Consider the following 17,751-nt stretch of genomic DNA (forward strand, 5'->3'; position numbering starts at 1 on the left):
TGCTCCCATCCCCGAGCCAGGAGGTGGGGCAGGCAGGCCATGGCTAGGCACGAAGAGCTGTGCGGCTCAAAAGTGTCTCTCAGAATCATAGAATCTCAGAGTTGGAAGGGACCTCAGGAGATCATCTAGTCCAACCCCCTGCTCAAAGCAGGGCCAATCCCCAATTTTTGCCCCAGATCCCTAAATGGCCCCCTCAAGGATTGAACTCACAACCCTGAGTTTAGCAGGCCAATGCTCAAACCACTGAGCTATCCCTTGGGCAAAATACCATTATTACCTCATCCACCCTGTCACTGGAGTACAATAGAGTCCATCTCCCTGACAAAATGGGTCCAAAAGAGGCCAGGCCAAAACATCTTTTAGTAACCCGAGTTTGGTTTGGAGTTCAGCTCTGCAATCCCACCGTAGCATGACGGGGTGGGAACAAGGGAGAGGAAGGGGCCAGCTTAAGAAGCTCCCTGGGCAAGGATCTCTGCGTAGCTGACAGGTTTCAGAGGAGCAGCCCCGTTAGTCTGTATCCGCAAAAAGAAAAGGAGGCCTTGTGGCCCCTTAGGGACTAACACATTTATTGGAGCATAAGCTTTCCTGAGCTACGGCCCACTTCATCGGAGGCATTCGGTGGAAAATACAGTGGGGAGATTTTATGTACACAGAGACCCTGTTACCACACCCGCTGTAACCAGAGCGATCAGGTAAAGTGACCTAGTCTGGCCTAGTCAATCCTCTGCTCCCGCTGCCGGCCTGGCTCCCTAGTTTGTCATCCCCTAGCCCAGGGGCTGGGGTCCTCACGCCCATGCTGCGGCAGGAGGCTGTGGCCGGTAGGGTGGGAAAGACAGGCCCGGGCCCCAGGCCGGCGAGGGGCTCGCCCCGCGCACACCTCCGGGCTGGCCACGCCGCTCAGGCAGGAGGCCGGGCGGAGCGATGGCGCCGGGCCCGGCCCTTTGACAGGCCAGAAGCGGCGGGGCGGTGCCCACGCGGGGCCGGGCAGCCCCGGCCCGTGCGGTCCCCGAGGTCACCCCGCGCAGGCTGGGTGTTCCGCCCGGCCCCAACCCGCTTCCCGCTGCCGGGGCGGGACCAGCCGCGCCTCCGCTTGCATCAGCTGCCAGATCCGGCTGGGCCTGCGCGAGGGCCTCGCTCCGACCGGCACCCGGCCCGGCTGCGTGCGGAGAGCGGCATGGCGGAGGCAGGGAGCCTGGTGAGCGCCGCGCCCCTCCCCTGCGCTCTGGACTCGCGGCCCCTCTGACCCCGGGCTGGGTTTGAACCGGGGGCGGGCGAAGAGCCCCTTCGCCCCGACCCCGGCCCCGGCCCCGGCCCCGGCTCGCCCCTGGGGGCCGGCCCACCTCAGGCAGCTCTCCCCCGCCCTCCGCCCGGCCCCGTGGCGGGCTCCCCTCTCGCTGGCGCCGGGCGTCCCGCCGCGGCCCCTCTCCTGTGGGGCGGCTGGCCGTGGCCGGTAGCGCCCGGCCGCAGCACGGTGCGGTTCCTGCCCCGCAGGGTTAGGGGCTCCCCTGGTCCTGCCAACGTGGATCCCTGGTAAAATCAGTGGGGCTCGGTGCGGGCACAGGGGCTGCGCGGGACCCGCCCCGAGGAAATCAAAAAGCCGATGGAAAGCCTGCTAAACAACACGTACAGGGTATGGCCAGGGCACAGCGAAACCTCCAAGTAACTGTCGTGTCTGTTTCTATCCCCTCCAACCTTATTCCCCTTTCCCGTGTAAATGGTCATCTCTTAACCAGTGATTTAAAAGTGATGTGAGCTTGGGACTCTTCACGCTGGCCCTTCAGCTCTAGGCGGCACTAACTTTTAAAAATGCCTAGAACCATAACCGTGCAAGGTGCCTTGCAGGTGGATAGAAAAAGAAAGTCCCTGCCCTGTGGAGCTTGCTGCCAATTATAGTGGCACCTTGCCTAGTTCGTCAAGGGTAAAGCAAAGCACAGAAAGTGTGTCTCTTAGAAATGGGGGGTTACTGACTGTTCTTCACAGCAAGTTGGTAAGTCTTATAGGCCCAGTTAGAACTGGAGAAACTGAGGTAGTAAGATGAAGTGACTTATCTGAGGATATGCAGAGTCCTTGTCAGAGCTGGTGTTCGGTTTCAAGACTTTCTGAAGCCTTTGAATTGTGCTGTGCTTAAACCAATGGGCATCTTTTCCCTCACCTATACAGTTAGATACAGCTATAAACTTGACATTGAGAAAGGAGAGTAAAGTAAGATTAGTTTATTTGTCTTTTTAGATAGCTGCTGGGGAAGAAAAGAAGGAATGGGGAAAGAAGAAAACCAAAGAAGGATCTGGTGATGGAGGTTGCACAGAGGTAAATTTCCAGTTCATTTATGTGCTTTTAAACGGTTTAATTTCATTGCTGGATATTGGACCGAGGACCTCAATGTATTACACCAGGGTTCTCAAACGTAATTGCACCGCGACCCCCGTCTGACAACAAAAATTATATCACGAGCCCAGGAGTGGGGGACCAAAGCCTGAGCTCAGCTGCCCCAGGTGGCAGGGCCAAAGCCTGAGCCCCACCATCCTGGGCAGGGTGGCCAAAACCAAAGCCCAAAGGCTTCAGCACCAGGAAGGGGGCCTGTAACCTGAGCCCCACCAGCTAAGGCTGAAGCCGTTGGGCTTTGGCTTTGGTCCTGGACAGTGGGGCTCAGGCTTTGGCCCCACCCCCACCAAGTCTGAGCTAGCCCTGCAACCCCATTAAAATGGTGTCGCAGCTCACTTTGGGATCTCAACCCCAGTTTGAGAACCGCTGCATTACACCTACTATTGTAGGTGCTCTTGTGCTCCAGCTGATTTATAGTAATGACATGCAGCTGCGAAATAGTTACAAAATAGTTTTTGTTTCTTTGATGCTATTACAACAAGTTACATTTGCAGAGCAGTCTGTAGTAATTCCCTTTTTACTATTAGTCCTCGGGTTTGCACCAGGATGAGGGATGCATTTGTAATGATGATGTAACCTTTGTCTTTCTAGTGGCTAAGTTTTCTAACTTTGAGTAAATGAGAATGCATAGTAGTATAGACATGAAAAGCATATTTTTTCTTAACCATGTATTTTCTGAAATCTTTATTATTTGGCATATTAGAATTTTAAGCAAATTATTATAAATGAGGTACAAGTCAATGTTTATTTAATTTAAATAATCTTAATCTTAATTTAGCTAAAGTTTTTTTGTCTTAAAATTAATTATGATTACTTAGTGTTTAAATTACATTAGCCACACTTCTGGAGGCAGACTGTTGAAGGAGTAAATGGGAAGAGTGGAAGAGTAGCAGGTTACAGGTGAAAGTGGGAATGGAAGAAGGAAGTGGAGATGGATAGGGAAGGTAGAGCATCAGTACAGGTTAGCTGTGATGTTAGTAGGATTTGATTTATTAGAATAAGGTCAAGTCAGCATTTGTATACCTCTAGGAGGCGGAGGTAGGAGATCTTGAGATGCATATGATTATAAACATTTTTTGTTTGTAATTGAAACAGTGTGCTGTTAGTTCCCCCCCACCCCCATTTATTATTGTGATGATAATGTCAGCAGCTTGCTTTTTCTAGTGTATTTTAAGCTACAGTAGAATTTGTGCTTCTCAAACTCTTGTTGCATTGCATTAGCTGCTTTTTTTTTTTTTTACCAAGAAACTAGCCTGGCCCCTCTCTCTCTCTCTCTCTCTCTCTCTCTCTCTCTCTCTCTCTTTTGAAAAAGGATACTGACTAAAACTTTCATAAGGACCCAAATGACTTGAAAATCAATGAGATTCAGATTCCTAAATCACTTAGACACTTCAGAAAAATTTACCTTCTTTGCTTAATTTTTAAAGTTATTTGTCATTAGAACTGCAAGTCTTTGCTAAATGCTCCTCCTTCTCTCCATACTTTTACATGTAGCTGAATCCCTGGCCTGAATATATCGGTGAGCGTCTAGAGAGGTATCATAAACTTAAAGCAGAACATGATGCGCTTCTAGCAGAAAGAGCTGCCAAAGACAGCAAACCCATTAAAGTGACATTACCTGATGGCAAGCAAGTTGATGCTGAATCCTGGAAGACCACTCCTTATCAAGTTGCTTGTGGAATTGGGTATGACTGACTTCTGTGACCTATGCTATCACTTTCAGACAGAACTACTGCAAATTGCATCTGTGATCTTTTATAGTCCTTAACGTGATGGGTTATTTATTTCTTAGCACAACTTAATTTTCTTCAAGGCATTATTTTTAGCAATCTTGCTTTTACTATAAATTCAAACTAAACAGCTTTCTCATTTCAAAACGTAATTCTTTGCCTTATGAAGATGCTGTTTCTAAAATTAAATCATTTATGGGCTAGATCCTGTAAATAAATAAACATGTGAGTAACTTTTACTAAGTGACTACTCCTGTTGAGTTGGGAACTAATCAACTATGCAAATAATGTTACTCACATGCTTGAAATGTTTGTAGGATTGGGTGCTAGTGTATAACTTAATCTATTCTGCATTGACATGTGGAGGACTGGTGGGTGAGAGTCACCCATAAAAATATCTTAATTAAACCATTTTCCTACATATGTGTGGCACACATCAAAAAGAGCACTACCTTAACTTTGGATGTATATCAAATGGTTAAACTTTTATTGTAGTTTTGGGCAATGTAGTAGGCATCTTGGAAAACTTCATGATCATATTTTATGATGCTCAAAATTAAAATGAGAAGACCTTAAACTTTAAAATAGAAACACTAACCCTATTGTGGCTATGTTATTCGTTGTACTTAAAAGCTTATCTCTTTGCTTTCTTGGTACATATGTTTAAGGCTGTCAGTTCATGCCCATGCTGTTTGCATGCTTATTCATCTGTCAGAACCGTTAGTCTCTGAAAATTTGGCCTCAAACTTTAATTTAGTGCCCTTTATCATAAAAATAAAGATTGTACCTAATGTTCATTTAGTGTTTCCATTAAGGTCAGGGTGAGTTCGATATCAGTGGGTGTTTCTGAACAATATTGGTAGGGTTCTTAGACGTCAAATAATCTCCAGTAGAGTTGGTTTCTTCTAGGTTGAGATGAAATAAACTAAGAAGGAAAGATTAGTTCTTTCTTGGAGACTTGTTCAGCTCTAAATGAAGTGTTTTAGAAACACTCATGGTGTGCTTCTTCTCTTGCAGTCAATCCATCTGAACCGCTGATCTGCTCAAACATTTAATAATTTCAGTTTAAGGTTCAAATGACTGCCAAATTTATCATCTTTAAGAATTGTTGGGGGTTTTTTTGTTAGTGGAGTCAAATGTAAAAGAAATAGTACCTACCTGAAGTTTAAAAAAAAAACAAAAACTGATCTCATTCATGTACTTGCTTAAAAGAGCTGCATCTCCTATTGCAGAAGGATCATATTAGCAAAGTCAGCAAATACAGCCCTAAGTAAGTCAAATATGTTAGTAAGAGTACTTCTCAATGGGAAATTTGCTAAATAAACTACATTTAGTTTCTTCCTGCTCTTTGCCAAAATATATATATATATTGTGGGGGGGATTTTCTTAAGTGCTTAATGTTGGTCTAACTTTGCTTCCATTGACGTCAGTGGGTGTTCTACCACTGACTTCAGTGGAAGCAGACTTAAGTCAACACTAAGCATCCTGAAAATCCCATCCTGACTGTGCAGGGGAAAGGTTATGAGGGTGTGTCTCCATTTGTTGATTCCAATAGCTGACATACAAATTATTTATTTTATAGTCAAGGTTTGGCTGACAACACTGTTATTGCTAAAGTGAACAAAGTGGTTTGGGATCTAGATCGTCCCTTGGAGGAAGACTGTACCCTGGAACTGCTTAAGTTTGATGATGAGGATGCTCAAGCAGTAAGTATCTTCCACTAAACTGTTTCTCCCCTCCCTTGGATGACAACTTCAAAACCTGAATTTAGTCCTCAGTGAGCGTAACTGCCTTTAACATTTGTAGAATAAAGAATGAAAATCGTTGTACAGTACGTACCTTATTTTGTACTAACTAATTCTTAAGAAAGGTGTGTGCTTCTGCAGATATATGTATGCTGGCAATTGTGGTAATTAAGCCTATGTTAGGACTCTCCTGGTGAGAATAAGACTCTAAATCTGTAATCTTAATCTTAATATTACATTAATGTTTTTTGTATTAGTATCTTTTTGCACATCATAAAAATGTAGCTCTTTATTTTAATGCTTGCTTATTCAGATTAATGTATATGGAAAGTAGTATTAAGTACACTTTAAAAATGATATTCAGTATGAGCAGCACTCACACTATAGCTGAGATCTTAAATTCATACTTATTGTTCCCATATCAACTAACTCTGCCATGTTGCAGACATGTAGTTTACATACAAAATAATGCTATTTATGTGCAACATGGACAAGTTACACTTATGGTGAGATGCATAATTTTGCATTTTCAGGTATGTACATTTAAAAACATGCTGCAGTTGTATAGATTTGGTTTTAATTTATCAACAAAACTAAAAATAGTACCTTTGTAAAATTAAAGTGCAAGTGTAATTTTTGTCTTCATTTGATTTTTAATTGAAAACATAAACTAACAAAAAAATCTTATCATGTGGAAAGACTGTTTGCTATGTATCCCATGTTGTATGTGTAAAACTTATTAACAATTTAGACCCTGATTTTGCAAACTCCTGCACAGGTGCAGGATCAAGACCTTATGTTCCAATTGTATCTTTCAGACTAAATATTGTGGGGGTACAATACACAAAGTAACAGAGGTGCTTAAACTCCAGTATTAAGCACCTAGTTCCTGTGCGCAGCACCGCTGTGATCCATGAAACTCCCACTTGGCTGCTGCCTAGCCCTCTAGGCGCCTAAATTCACTCAGTGTTTTAACTTTCAACAGTAGAAGTTCCCTAACTTTTAGGTCCTGTGGCATGAACACTGCCGCCACACTCTAAGGGTCCAGACAACTGTCTCCTGCCTTAGCCCCAGAGCAATTCATGAACCTGGGAGGCATCGGGGGGAAGCTTAGTGTTTGGCTTCCTAAGTCATATGTGGGACCCAATCCATTAGGTGTCCCTTGAGCATGCCTAGCAGATTGGGTCCCATTCAAAATCTTGGATGGAGTGGGAGGATGGGGAGAGAGAGAGAAATACTGAAAGAGGGATTGGAACAGGGGGACTAGACTCAGGGGCTCCCATCTCCCAGGTGGGTGCCCTAACCACCGAACTACAGAGAGTGTCTCTCTCTCACCCACCTAGTCACACTGTCAGTATTTATCCTCAGCAGAACAGCTTAAACGGGCGAGACGGAGGGTGCCCCACATCAATCTCCCATTGCTCAGTTGTGTCAGCACATTCCTGAGAGGTGTGGGAGACCCTGTTCAAATCCTTTCTCCCCTTCAGGCGGAGAGGGGGGAATTGAACCTGGGTCTCCCATATCCCAGGTGAGTGCTCTAATCACTGGGCTAAAAGGTATACCACAGATGGCGGCTCTTCCTCCTCCGGCCTTTTTGTGTAGAGTGAGGCAGGCACTTAACTCATTCCTGCAAGACGCAGCATAGGTGCCTAAACCACCTGACTCTCCAGGAGGTAGGTTCCCATTTGTGGAAAGAGAGGCGTTTCCCTGCAGTAGGGAGGAGCGGGATTTGGCACACTCTCTGTCATTGGCATCTCCTGTTGGCTAGCTTGGGAGGCTCAGCACCAAGTGTGCTGAATTTTTGTGGATCACATTCTAAGGTGCCTGTCTCTCCCCACTCATTGTATAGGAGCCTAGACACCTAACTTGGCTATGTTAATCACAGTGTAGTTTTATGATTTTCTGGGCCCCTAAAAGTTAGGTGCTGCAATGCTGTGTCACAGCACCTAAGTCCCTTCATGGATCCCAGCCTGTATTACCACTCCATTGCTGCTATTTTAAAATAGATTGATGATATCTGAATGGAGTAAATGAGGCTAGTCAATTAACATTTGTGCAACTTACAAAGTGAATTTTCTCTCCTCCCCCCAACCATTTGAGAGAACTTTTATGAAATAAATTTTTCCAGTACTTAACAGCTGTAAAGATGTACAGTTTGTCAGATAATTACTCATGATTTTTGGGGGGTAAATTGGCAAATTGATATGTGAATCATTTCCCACAGTGCAACCGTCTGTAATATTAGATTAGATTAGATTGCCTCCTTCAAATATCTGTAAAAACAAATCATCAAAAGACTTCTGTACGGATTTCAGAGGATCTTGAAATGCTTTGTACATAAATACTCAAGCTGATCCACTTTTTATCCCTCTCATTAGGTATACTGGCACTCAAGTGCTCACGTAATGGGTGAAGCTATGGAGCGAATCTATGGTGGATGTTTGTGCTACGGCCCACCAATAGAAAATGGATTTTATTATGACATGTACCTCGAGGATGGGTAGGTTCTTTCATTTCACTTCCAGAAGGCAGGATTGTAACCCTATATTCCAGACCAAGAAAAAGGCAGAATGCGTAGCTGTGCTGTGCCAGGAGCAGGAGTGGGTGGAGTCACAATCTGGGGAGTTTGAGTCACAGTCTAGTTCCTGCTTCCCCTTGCTGCTGGGGCAAAGTACTCTGTCTAGCCCTTTTTCTGATGAAAATTATGTCCCTCATTGCGGTGACTCTAGTGCATGAGCTGATACGTTGTGCGTGTGGATCTACAGCAGAGATTACTAGTAAGAGATAATGCAAATTTATTTTTGTCTGGTGTAGAGGTGTGTCCAGTAATGATTTCTCTGCTCTGGAGACCTTATGCAAGAAGATCATGAAGGAAAAACAACCATTTGAAAGACTGGAAATTAAGAAGGAAACTCTACTTGAAATGTTTAAGGTAGGTTGTGCTTGACTGTTGTTTCATATTTACTGTAGCTGCACAATAACATTAGCTGTGGAATGTTAGCTGTGCATCTGTTATTAGCATTAGTGAAAATGCACCACTGATGATGTGTGCAGCAAATTGACAGAATTCCAAAGGTGTAGGTTTTTATATGGGTTTGCTTGGGATATTTAAAGATGAGCACATATACCAATTCATTTATTTAAATGACGGGAATGAGGGTTAATCATGGGACTGTGTTCCTGAAACACCAGAGTTCTAATCTGATTCTTCCACTGACGCACATCATGGCCCTGGGCAAGATGTCTTTCTGTTACTTCGTTTCCCTGTCTTCAAAATGGGACTAATAGCTTACATGGATGTTGTGAACGTGAATGGGATGGTTCTATAACTCTTTGAGAATATAAAACACTACTGATAGTTTTCAGAGTAGCAGCGTTTTAGTTTGTATCCGCAAAAAGAACAGGAGTACTTGTGGCACCTTAGAGACGAACAAATTTATTAGTGCTGGCTTTGCAGATGTTTGAAGCTGTATTCAGCGAGCTTTTAAAATCAATTTTCACATGACAGCACTAAGCCTGAGTATGAAATAATTTCTGTACTACTTTAAGCAACAAGGACTCTTGTGTTATCCTGTAATGTTCACTAGATGGACATACGTGACATACACAATGATTGCTACTAGTGCTGAATTAGACACAAGCATTTTCCAACATTGTAGCATTTTTGCTTGAACTCCATTTGCTCAGTATTAACAGCGAATAGACCTTAGAAGAAATGAAAATCATACAATCACAGAATTGTAGGACTGGAAGAGAACTTGAGAGGTCATCTAGTTCAGTCCCCTGCACTCAAGGGAGGACTAAGTATTCTCTAGACCAGTGCTTCTGAAGCTATCTGATATGGGGGACCGGCAATTTTTTTTCCAATGTGCGTGCAGACTGACAGCAGATGGAACAGTCCGCAGACCACCACTTTGAGTAGCACTGATCTAGACAGTGGTTCTCAACTAGGGGACTGGGACCCCTTGCGGGGGCTGCAAGCAAGTTTCAGGGGGTCCACTAAGCAGGGCTGGCATCGGACTTACTGGGACCCAGGGTAGAAAGCCGAAGCCCTGACACATGGGGCTCAAGCCTGGGACCTGCCACATGGGGCTCAAACTGAAGCCTGAGCAACTTAGCTTCGCTGGGCCCACTGTGGCGTGGGGCCTCCTGCAGTTGCCTTGCTTGCTACCTCCTAATGCTGGCCCTAGCTTTTATATGCAGAAAAACAGTTGTTGTGGCACACATGGGCCATGGGATTTTTATGGCATGTTGTGAGCGGCTCAGAAAGAGAAGGTTGAGAACCCTGATCTATACCATCCCTGGCAGGTGTTTGTCTAATATGCTCTTAAAAATCTCCAGTGATTGAGATTCCACAACCTCCCTAGGCAATTTATTTCAGTGCTTAACTACCCTGACAGGAAGTTTTTCCTAATGTCTAACCTAAACCATTCTTGCTGCAATTTATGCCCATTGCTTCTTGTATTATCCTCAGAGGTTAAGAACAACAATTTTTCTCCCTCCTCCTTGTAACAACCTTCTATGTACTTGAAAACTGTTATCATGTCCCCTCTCAGTCTTTTCTTCTCCAGACTGAAAAAATTGGGTTTGTTTATAGGTCATGTTTTCTAGACTTCTGTTGGCTCTTAAGTTAAGTGCTTGTCAGCCGAATTACTTTTCTTTCAGAGATCAGCTGCAGTAATACTGGTGTATACACAAGGATTGGGGGGCGGGGGAGAAGCTTCAAAGGAAACAACATAAATATAGTTGGTTGCCCTATTTTTAAAAGAAACACCACGGTCCTCCTTGTGAATAGAGTCCCGAGTGTTTTGTCTAAATACTCGTATATACTGTACAAGTTATTAAATTCCAAGTGATTTGAATGAACTTTGCCACTCCTCAGAAGTATGTCCATCCAAAACTGATGCTGATAAAAGCTTCATACCACACCATCATATGTTCCTTGAGTGAGAGAATAATATGGGAGTTGCATGTGTTTAAGACCTCTCAGAATTTAGCATTAGAAAGGCTTTTTCAGAAGAGTGCCTTTAGCTGTGGAACCCAACGGCCAGAGATCAAGATGAATCTGTGTTGTTCCATATAGAGCAAAATGCAAGTTGCATTTCTCTGTGAAGATATACCTGGAATAGGAGGCCATACATGAACACTCAAGTGCCACAAAAAGCTGGTCTCCATCCTTTAATCTCTATATCTAGCCCATTCTGTAGGATACTCTTCCATCTGGGATAGGAGGAGGGGAATTAGTTTGTTCATGAACATGCATTGAAGGGTTCTTTTAAATTAGTAGAATAGATTCTTTCATACAGTGGCAATAGCACATAACAAATACTTTTGAATATTTGATATTTGAATCTCAGTTTCGAATCGTGAAGAATTAACATGGACTCTACCATTCTATTCCCTCCCAGTATAATAAGTTCAAGTGTCGGATCTTGAATGAAAAAGTCAACACTCCAACTACTACAGTGTACAGGTAAAAAAAAAAAAAAAAAAAAAAAAAAAAATTATATCTATATATACACTATAATGTCAGTGTCTGTAGTATTTACTAACATAATGTGGGCTAACTGAGCATTGTCTTTGCATTTTCACAGGTGTGGTCCCTTGATAGATCTATGCAGGGGCCCTCATGTCAGACATACCGGCAAAATAAAGGCATTAAAAATCCATAAAGTAAGCACTGAGATTCTGTGCCTAATTCTAAACAAAGATATTTATCTGTAGACATCTTGGGCCAAATCTCCTGGGGGTTGGGGTTGGAGGGGGTCTTGCACTTTGTGTGACACTGCTAGTATAATCTGATCATAAACTTAGTTTAGCCCAGTTGAGGGAGGATCATCCTGATGTAAGAATGACCTTCTAGTGGTGCAGTCAAATTATGGGGGCCTAAGCCTACGCTCGTTGCTGATAGCAAGCAGAAAAGGGAACATGACTCAGGAAAAGAGGTGTAGCCAGGTACCCCATATGCTATGCCAATCCTGGCTTATAATTTTTGCCCCTTGTAACTGCTCCTTGCAGTTTACTGTAAATTGGAGCAGCCAGAGGGAAACTGACCATGCACAGAGCAGTACCAGGATAAAGGGTACCTTTTCACACAGCCAGCCAACTTGTGTTTGTGCATCTTTGCTACAGTCAGGTAATTTTTTAATGTGTAGATTTAGCTTTCATCATGATTCGAAATCTAAGAGCTCTGTATTCATGCTTGTGTTCTTTTTACATAGTGCCTTTATCAATTTCATTTTTTAACTATGGCTGTTTAGTTTTTAATTATTGCATGCCTCTAAAGAACATATCACAGACTTGTACAGTGGCAGTTACAATGGAGGGTGCTGTTGTCCTTGTTATACTATACCGTTTTGTCTGTCTTCAGAATTCCTCAACATACTGGGAAGGCAAGTCTGATATGGAAACCCTCCAAAGGCTTTATGGAATTTCATTCCCAGATGTAAAAATGTTAAAGGAATGGGAGAAGTTCCAGGAGGAGGCTAAAAATCGAGATCACAGAAAGATTGGACGGGTAAGACAAACTTGCTGGTAGTGTATTTTTTAAATTCTGTCTAGAGACTACTCAGGGCATGTGAAAGACAGCACTTATCTGCTGACACTTTCAGAATTCAGATGTGATGTATTTCACAGAAAATACAGTAACAAGTTGCATAATTAAGTGATTATCCTCTTCAGAACAGAGTCCCCAAACCCCTACAATGGACTGTAGACAAATTAAGCATCTTTTTAGAGAGTTTTTGGCTATTTAGTGCTATGCTGAAGCCCAAGAGGAAGCTCGTTCCTAGAGGGGGCTCTTACAGCTTGTCGTTGCTTTGAGTTTTTTCTTTGTACAGCTCTAGAATCCATTATATACTCTTATATTTTTCTTCTTGATTATTGCTGATGATTTCTAGTGTTCACAGTTGCGCCATGTTTTTTATTCTTTGTCTGCCAATAAAATAAAATCATCTTCATGAAAATGCATTGTTTTAGACAAGGTGATTAATAGAGTCCTGAATAAACTGTTACAGAATCTGCTGTTTCTACTTGAAGAAAAGAGACCACAACACACTAAAATATCTCCTGCTCTAAAGCAGGAACACAATCTAGCAAAGTATCAGCTTACTGATTAATTGTTTGTTTAGTGCTTTGGAGATGTAAAATGTCACAGCAGGACTAGTTATTGTTAGTAGTAATAGCAGATTAGATGAACCTTGAGGGGTGTAGTTAACAAGACATCGCACACAGATACGTGAAATGACAGGTATATATAGGAACATCTATATTAAAATAGAAAACTAAACGCCAACCATCAGATCGCTCATGACGGGGGATATTTACACAGGGAAGCATATCAGATCTACTGCACCTTGCTACTTTACAGTATTTTAAGTTCAAAAAATTAAACAAAACTGTAGTCTGGATAGTGATATGTAATAAGAACTAACGTTTCAGGCCTGACTTTAGCTGTAACACTGGGAGAGGAAAAGGGTATGATCAGAATCTAAACATATCTGATAAAACTAAGATGTACTAATGTTTTCCTACAGGACCAAGAACTATATTTCTTCCATGAGCTCAGTCCTGGCAGTTGTTTTTTCTTGCCAAAGGGAGCTTACATCTATAACACATTAATTGAATTCATCAGGGTAAGTAATATCTTTTGGTTCTTCTTCAAGTAGTGTCCCTATGGGTGCTTCACTTTAGGTGTCTGTGTGCCCCTGCACCTCTAATCAAAGATTTTTGGTAGCAGTGTCCTGCATGTGCTTTTGGTCTGCCTAGAGGCTATTTAGCACTGCACAGGCGGGAGCCCCCCTCACTTCCTTCTCTACCGGCTTTGGCCTTTGAGGAAGGAGGAGTCCTCCCTTCCTTATCTGTGTCATTAGCATAAGTATGCATAAGATGCATCGGATGAAGTGAGCTGTAGCTCACTAAAGCTTATGCTCTAATAAATTTGTTAGTCTCTAAGGTGCCACAAGTACTCCTTTTCTTTTTGCGAATACAGACTAACACGGCTGCTACTCTGAAACCTGTGATTAGCATAAGTAGTGTTTGTTTTGTTACCTTTGTTCTCCCTAAAAGTACTCAGGCTTGTGTTTTGTTTTATTTTATTTTATTCCTTTGGTTTAAAGAGAAAAAGGAAAAGAACTTCACTTTCCTTCCCTGTCTGGGGACATTTCTCCCCCCCCCTCCCCAGGCATCTAATAGACTCATAATTATTTTCTTTTTCAGTTTAAAAAAAAAAAAGTAAAGACAATGTTCTTCTGCATATTCCTCCCTGCTAGAGGATGACAACCCCCTGTCCAGGGGCTTGCCTGGCTCTCTGCTCCAAGCCGTGCCTCTCCTGCCAGGAGTCAGTTCCTGCAATGGCCAGACACTCACTGTGCTTGGGAGACCCTCACAGAAGTGCTTTACCTGCCACACCTAAAACTGCAGCCTCACAGGAGCTGGGAGCTGAAGTCAAAATTCCTCCCAAAAGAGAAAACACTTCAGTGTGCAGGGGACTCCCGGTGGGTGTTGACCCCGGATCATCCCCGGAGCCTTCATTTCAAAAGGGGTCGAGTAGTGAAGAGGAGGAGAGAGAGGGGAAAAAAGGCACCAGCAGACTCCCCCTGGAAACGAACAACTGGCCAGCCAGAAGGGTGTTCCCCAGTGCGGCCGTCTCGGCACCGGGCACCAAGTAGCTGGCCAGCCAGTGGGATTCCCTAGAGCGAGCAGCCACCTCCGTAGGACAATACCAGCAGAGGAACCTCCTGCTGTGAGCTCAGCTGCCGCACAGTTCTGGAGGAAGCTCTGGAAGCTGAAACCTGAGAAGGGGCTTCCTGCTGTGAGCTCTGCCCTGCTCTGAGCTCTGCTCTCAGCACTGACAAGGGGCTTCTGTAAGCTCTGTGCTGCTCTGAGCTCTTCTCTGGGCAACTACTGCACCCAGAGGGGACAGTTACCGTACCATCTCTAAAAGAGCGACATAGAGAAACCCTTTGCTACCAGATGCAACAAAACTCCCATCTAGAAAGTGTTCTGCACTTCCCAACACTACAAGGGTCATCGCCAATTCCATCACGCCAACCTCCCGTGCCTGCCTTCCTGCCTCTCCCTCCCAAGGCCATATTGTAACTCTTCGGGTATATATACACACACATGGCGCGACTGTCTCCGGTGTCTCTCAGGGAGAGTCCACCAGAAGGTTTGCTACAGCCTGGCACCTGAGCCAGGGCAGGAAAGCACCTGAGCCAGGACAGGAGAAAGCTTTTTCAGAACCAGAAAGAAGGGAGAAGGGGGGGGGGAACCTGAAGAGGAAGTTACCTCTTCAGCACACTTCTCCTCATCTCTCCCAAATGAGACTGTGCTGCCCATCCCTCATCACTAGGTAAAGATTTAAGAACTTTCTGGATCTTACCAAGAGGGTGGCAGACGAGCTGCAGATTCCCTTACAGGAGGTAGCAGATACACATCACAAGTTGGTGGAAATTCTGCCCACTACGTTCTCATCTAGAAATGCCCTCCCAATTAATGAGCTGATTCTAGATTCTACCAAAATCATCTGGCAGAGCCAACCTCCATCGCACCAACCAGCAACAGAGGGTAAACAAAAAAACCCTACATCTCTACCCAAAGAGGCAGACTTTTTCAACATCCACAACCCAACTCCATCATAGTGGATGTGGTTAATGCATGAAGCAAGCAACATAATGCCAAGTCAACTCCATATGATTAGGCTTCGCAAGATGGCGTATTCATCAACAACATTACTGTTTAGAGTCATAAATTACCAAACTGTCATGGCCAAAACAATTTTGTTAATCTTGGGAAACCCAGGATGTTTGAAACGTTACTGGAAAAACAAAAAGAACGGATTCAGACCATTCTTAGAGAAGGTCAGTTAATAGCCAGATCGCTCCTAGAGACACCACTGGATGTAGCTGTTACAGCTGCCTTCCCAGTCTCCACGACAGTGGTACTGAGGTTGGTTGTATTTTTTTTTTTTTTTTGCTTTTGTTCACTACAGTTCTCTAGATTACCCAAAGAGCTACAGACTTCCAATTTGAAGGGCCAAACTCTTTGCGGAGAAGACAGATTTTTCTCTCCACATCCTGAAGGATTCTTGGACCGCACTACACTCCTTAGGAATCTACACTGTAGAACAGAAGAGAAGATATACCTCTCAACCACTCTACAGATCACAATCTTCTCAATATTCACCATCCTTGTGCTGTTATGAGTCACAGTGTAAGAGGCCCAGGGCTTAAAAGTGAGAACAGTCTGCACCCCAGTCCATGACTTCTCAAACTGCCTCTTATAAGCACTTCGATGAGCTGGTCAGGGACCTGAACAATGATACTTACAGTATCAGCTGCCATCTATACACCTGTCACGCCACTCAGAAGTCACCTTACTTACTTCTCAGCATTTTGGACCAGCTCTAGAGTAAGGAGATTGATTTCTAGCCCTGAACCTACAGGGTGTCTACCTCCATATCTCAATACAACCATCGTACAGGAGATTTCCTACAGCTTATCTTTGGGGCAGGAGCATTTATAGGTACAGACTGCTCCACTCAGGGTAGTCTCCAAGGTTCACTTAGTTGTAGTGGCATACTAACCCCGGTCCAGTGACTGGACTTTATCAGCACCAACCTGATGCAGTACAGGCGAGAGCGCTCCTCTCACTACCCACGTTCACCACCCTGGGACATGTCTCCCAAATATGGTGGGGAGCTCACCTACACAACAACAAGGTTCAGGACAAATGGCTTTCCACAGAAATGACCTTCCATATCACTCTTTTGGGGCTAAGGGCTGTCAGCAGTGCCTGTGCACAAACTCTGCCTTTCATCAAAAACAACACACAAAGGTTATGAGGGATTTAACGTGACCTTTATGTTTTGTATAAACTGCCCAGGAGCTGCCAGATCTCCCTCCCTCTGCAAGACAGCATTCAAACTTTGGAATTGATGCACCCATCCCCATATGCTCATCTCAGCTGTCTGTCTACAAGGTACACAGAATGGGATAACCAACAGTCTCAGTTGGAATTTTCTCACAACAATGAGTGTATACTGAATTCAGAGGTGCTTCAAGATATAGCCACTCTTTGGGGATCCCGGCCTATGGATCTCTTCGCTACTTATTGGAACAAGAAAGGTTCTTGTTACTGCTCTAGGGTCGGCTTGGGGAAACATTCACTGGCAGTTGCCCTCATCTTCCCAGCAGACAAGGCCCACTTGTATGTCTTTTCCCAGTTTCCTACCCTATCCAAGGTTCTGTTGAAAATTCAACAAAACAAAGCGAGAGTTATTGTGATTGCCCCTCTTGACTATGACAAGTCTGGCTCCCTTACCTGACGCAGATGGCAATATGCCCTCCTGTTCTGACATCAGCCCATTCCTCACCCGCTCTCTCAAAACAATGGGCTGACCCTTCACCCCAACCCATGGGTCCTCCGCCTCCAGGCTTGGATCTTTCTTTGTTCCAAGGCATAGAAGCAGAATGCTCTGACAAGCTGAAACACATGTTGCAACACAGCCACAAGTTGATCACTCCACATACCTATCTACAAAATGGAAACGACTCCCAAGTTTGTAACATTCCAGACGGACAGACCCAACCTCGACTTTCCTCCCTTTGATTTTGCACTACATTTTAAACTCTCACTCAGCTCCCTTAAGGTACATCTCATGGCGAAAATGGCTTCCCACTGGGAGTTTGCTCAACAACTAAGGCGAAGATTCTTTAAGGGCATTGGGACTCTCTTCCCCCATGTGACACCACCCGCTCCAGCCTGGGACTTTAAACTAGTTCTCAGGGCTTGGACTAGACCTCCCTCTGAGTCCAGGGCAACTTGTTCTCTCTTACACCTGTCCATGACGACAGCATTTCTAATTTCCATCACCTCAGCTAGGCACATAGGAG

The 17,751-nt window shown here is 44.2% G+C and overlaps 1 protein-coding gene across 3 annotated transcripts in view; it reads left to right on the forward strand.

Moving 5' to 3' along the window:
- The first annotated feature begins 749 nt into the window (after positions 1 to 749).
- The window catches only part of TARS1 (threonyl-tRNA synthetase 1), a 28,009-nt gene continuing 11,007 nt past the window's right edge, over positions 750 to 17,751 (forward strand). The window contains exons 1-10 of one of the 3 annotated variants that reach the window (XM_043514700.1): positions 750 to 1,183; positions 2,230 to 2,307; positions 3,877 to 4,067; positions 5,695 to 5,818; positions 8,236 to 8,357; positions 8,672 to 8,789; positions 11,266 to 11,330; positions 11,452 to 11,530; positions 12,228 to 12,374; positions 13,393 to 13,491. In XM_043514700.1, coding sequence (XP_043370635.1) covers positions 794 to 1,183; positions 2,230 to 2,307; positions 3,877 to 4,067; positions 5,695 to 5,818; positions 8,236 to 8,357; positions 8,672 to 8,789; positions 11,266 to 11,330; positions 11,452 to 11,530; positions 12,228 to 12,374; positions 13,393 to 13,491 — 1,413 coding nt within the window. In that variant the 5' untranslated portion in view covers positions 750 to 793. Of the gene's footprint in view, positions 1,196 to 1,585; positions 1,631 to 2,229; positions 2,308 to 3,876; positions 4,068 to 5,694; positions 5,819 to 8,235; positions 8,358 to 8,671; positions 8,790 to 11,265; positions 11,331 to 11,451; positions 11,531 to 12,227; positions 12,375 to 13,392; positions 13,492 to 17,751 lie in introns of those variants that run through there. The other 2 variants (XM_038403018.2, XM_038403017.2) reach the window with 2 other exon arrangements.

Source organism: Dermochelys coriacea, chromosome 5, assembly GCF_009764565.3.
Source record: "Dermochelys coriacea isolate rDerCor1 chromosome 5, rDerCor1.pri.v4, whole genome shotgun sequence".
NCBI lineage: Eukaryota > Metazoa > Chordata > Testudines > Dermochelyidae > Dermochelys > Dermochelys coriacea.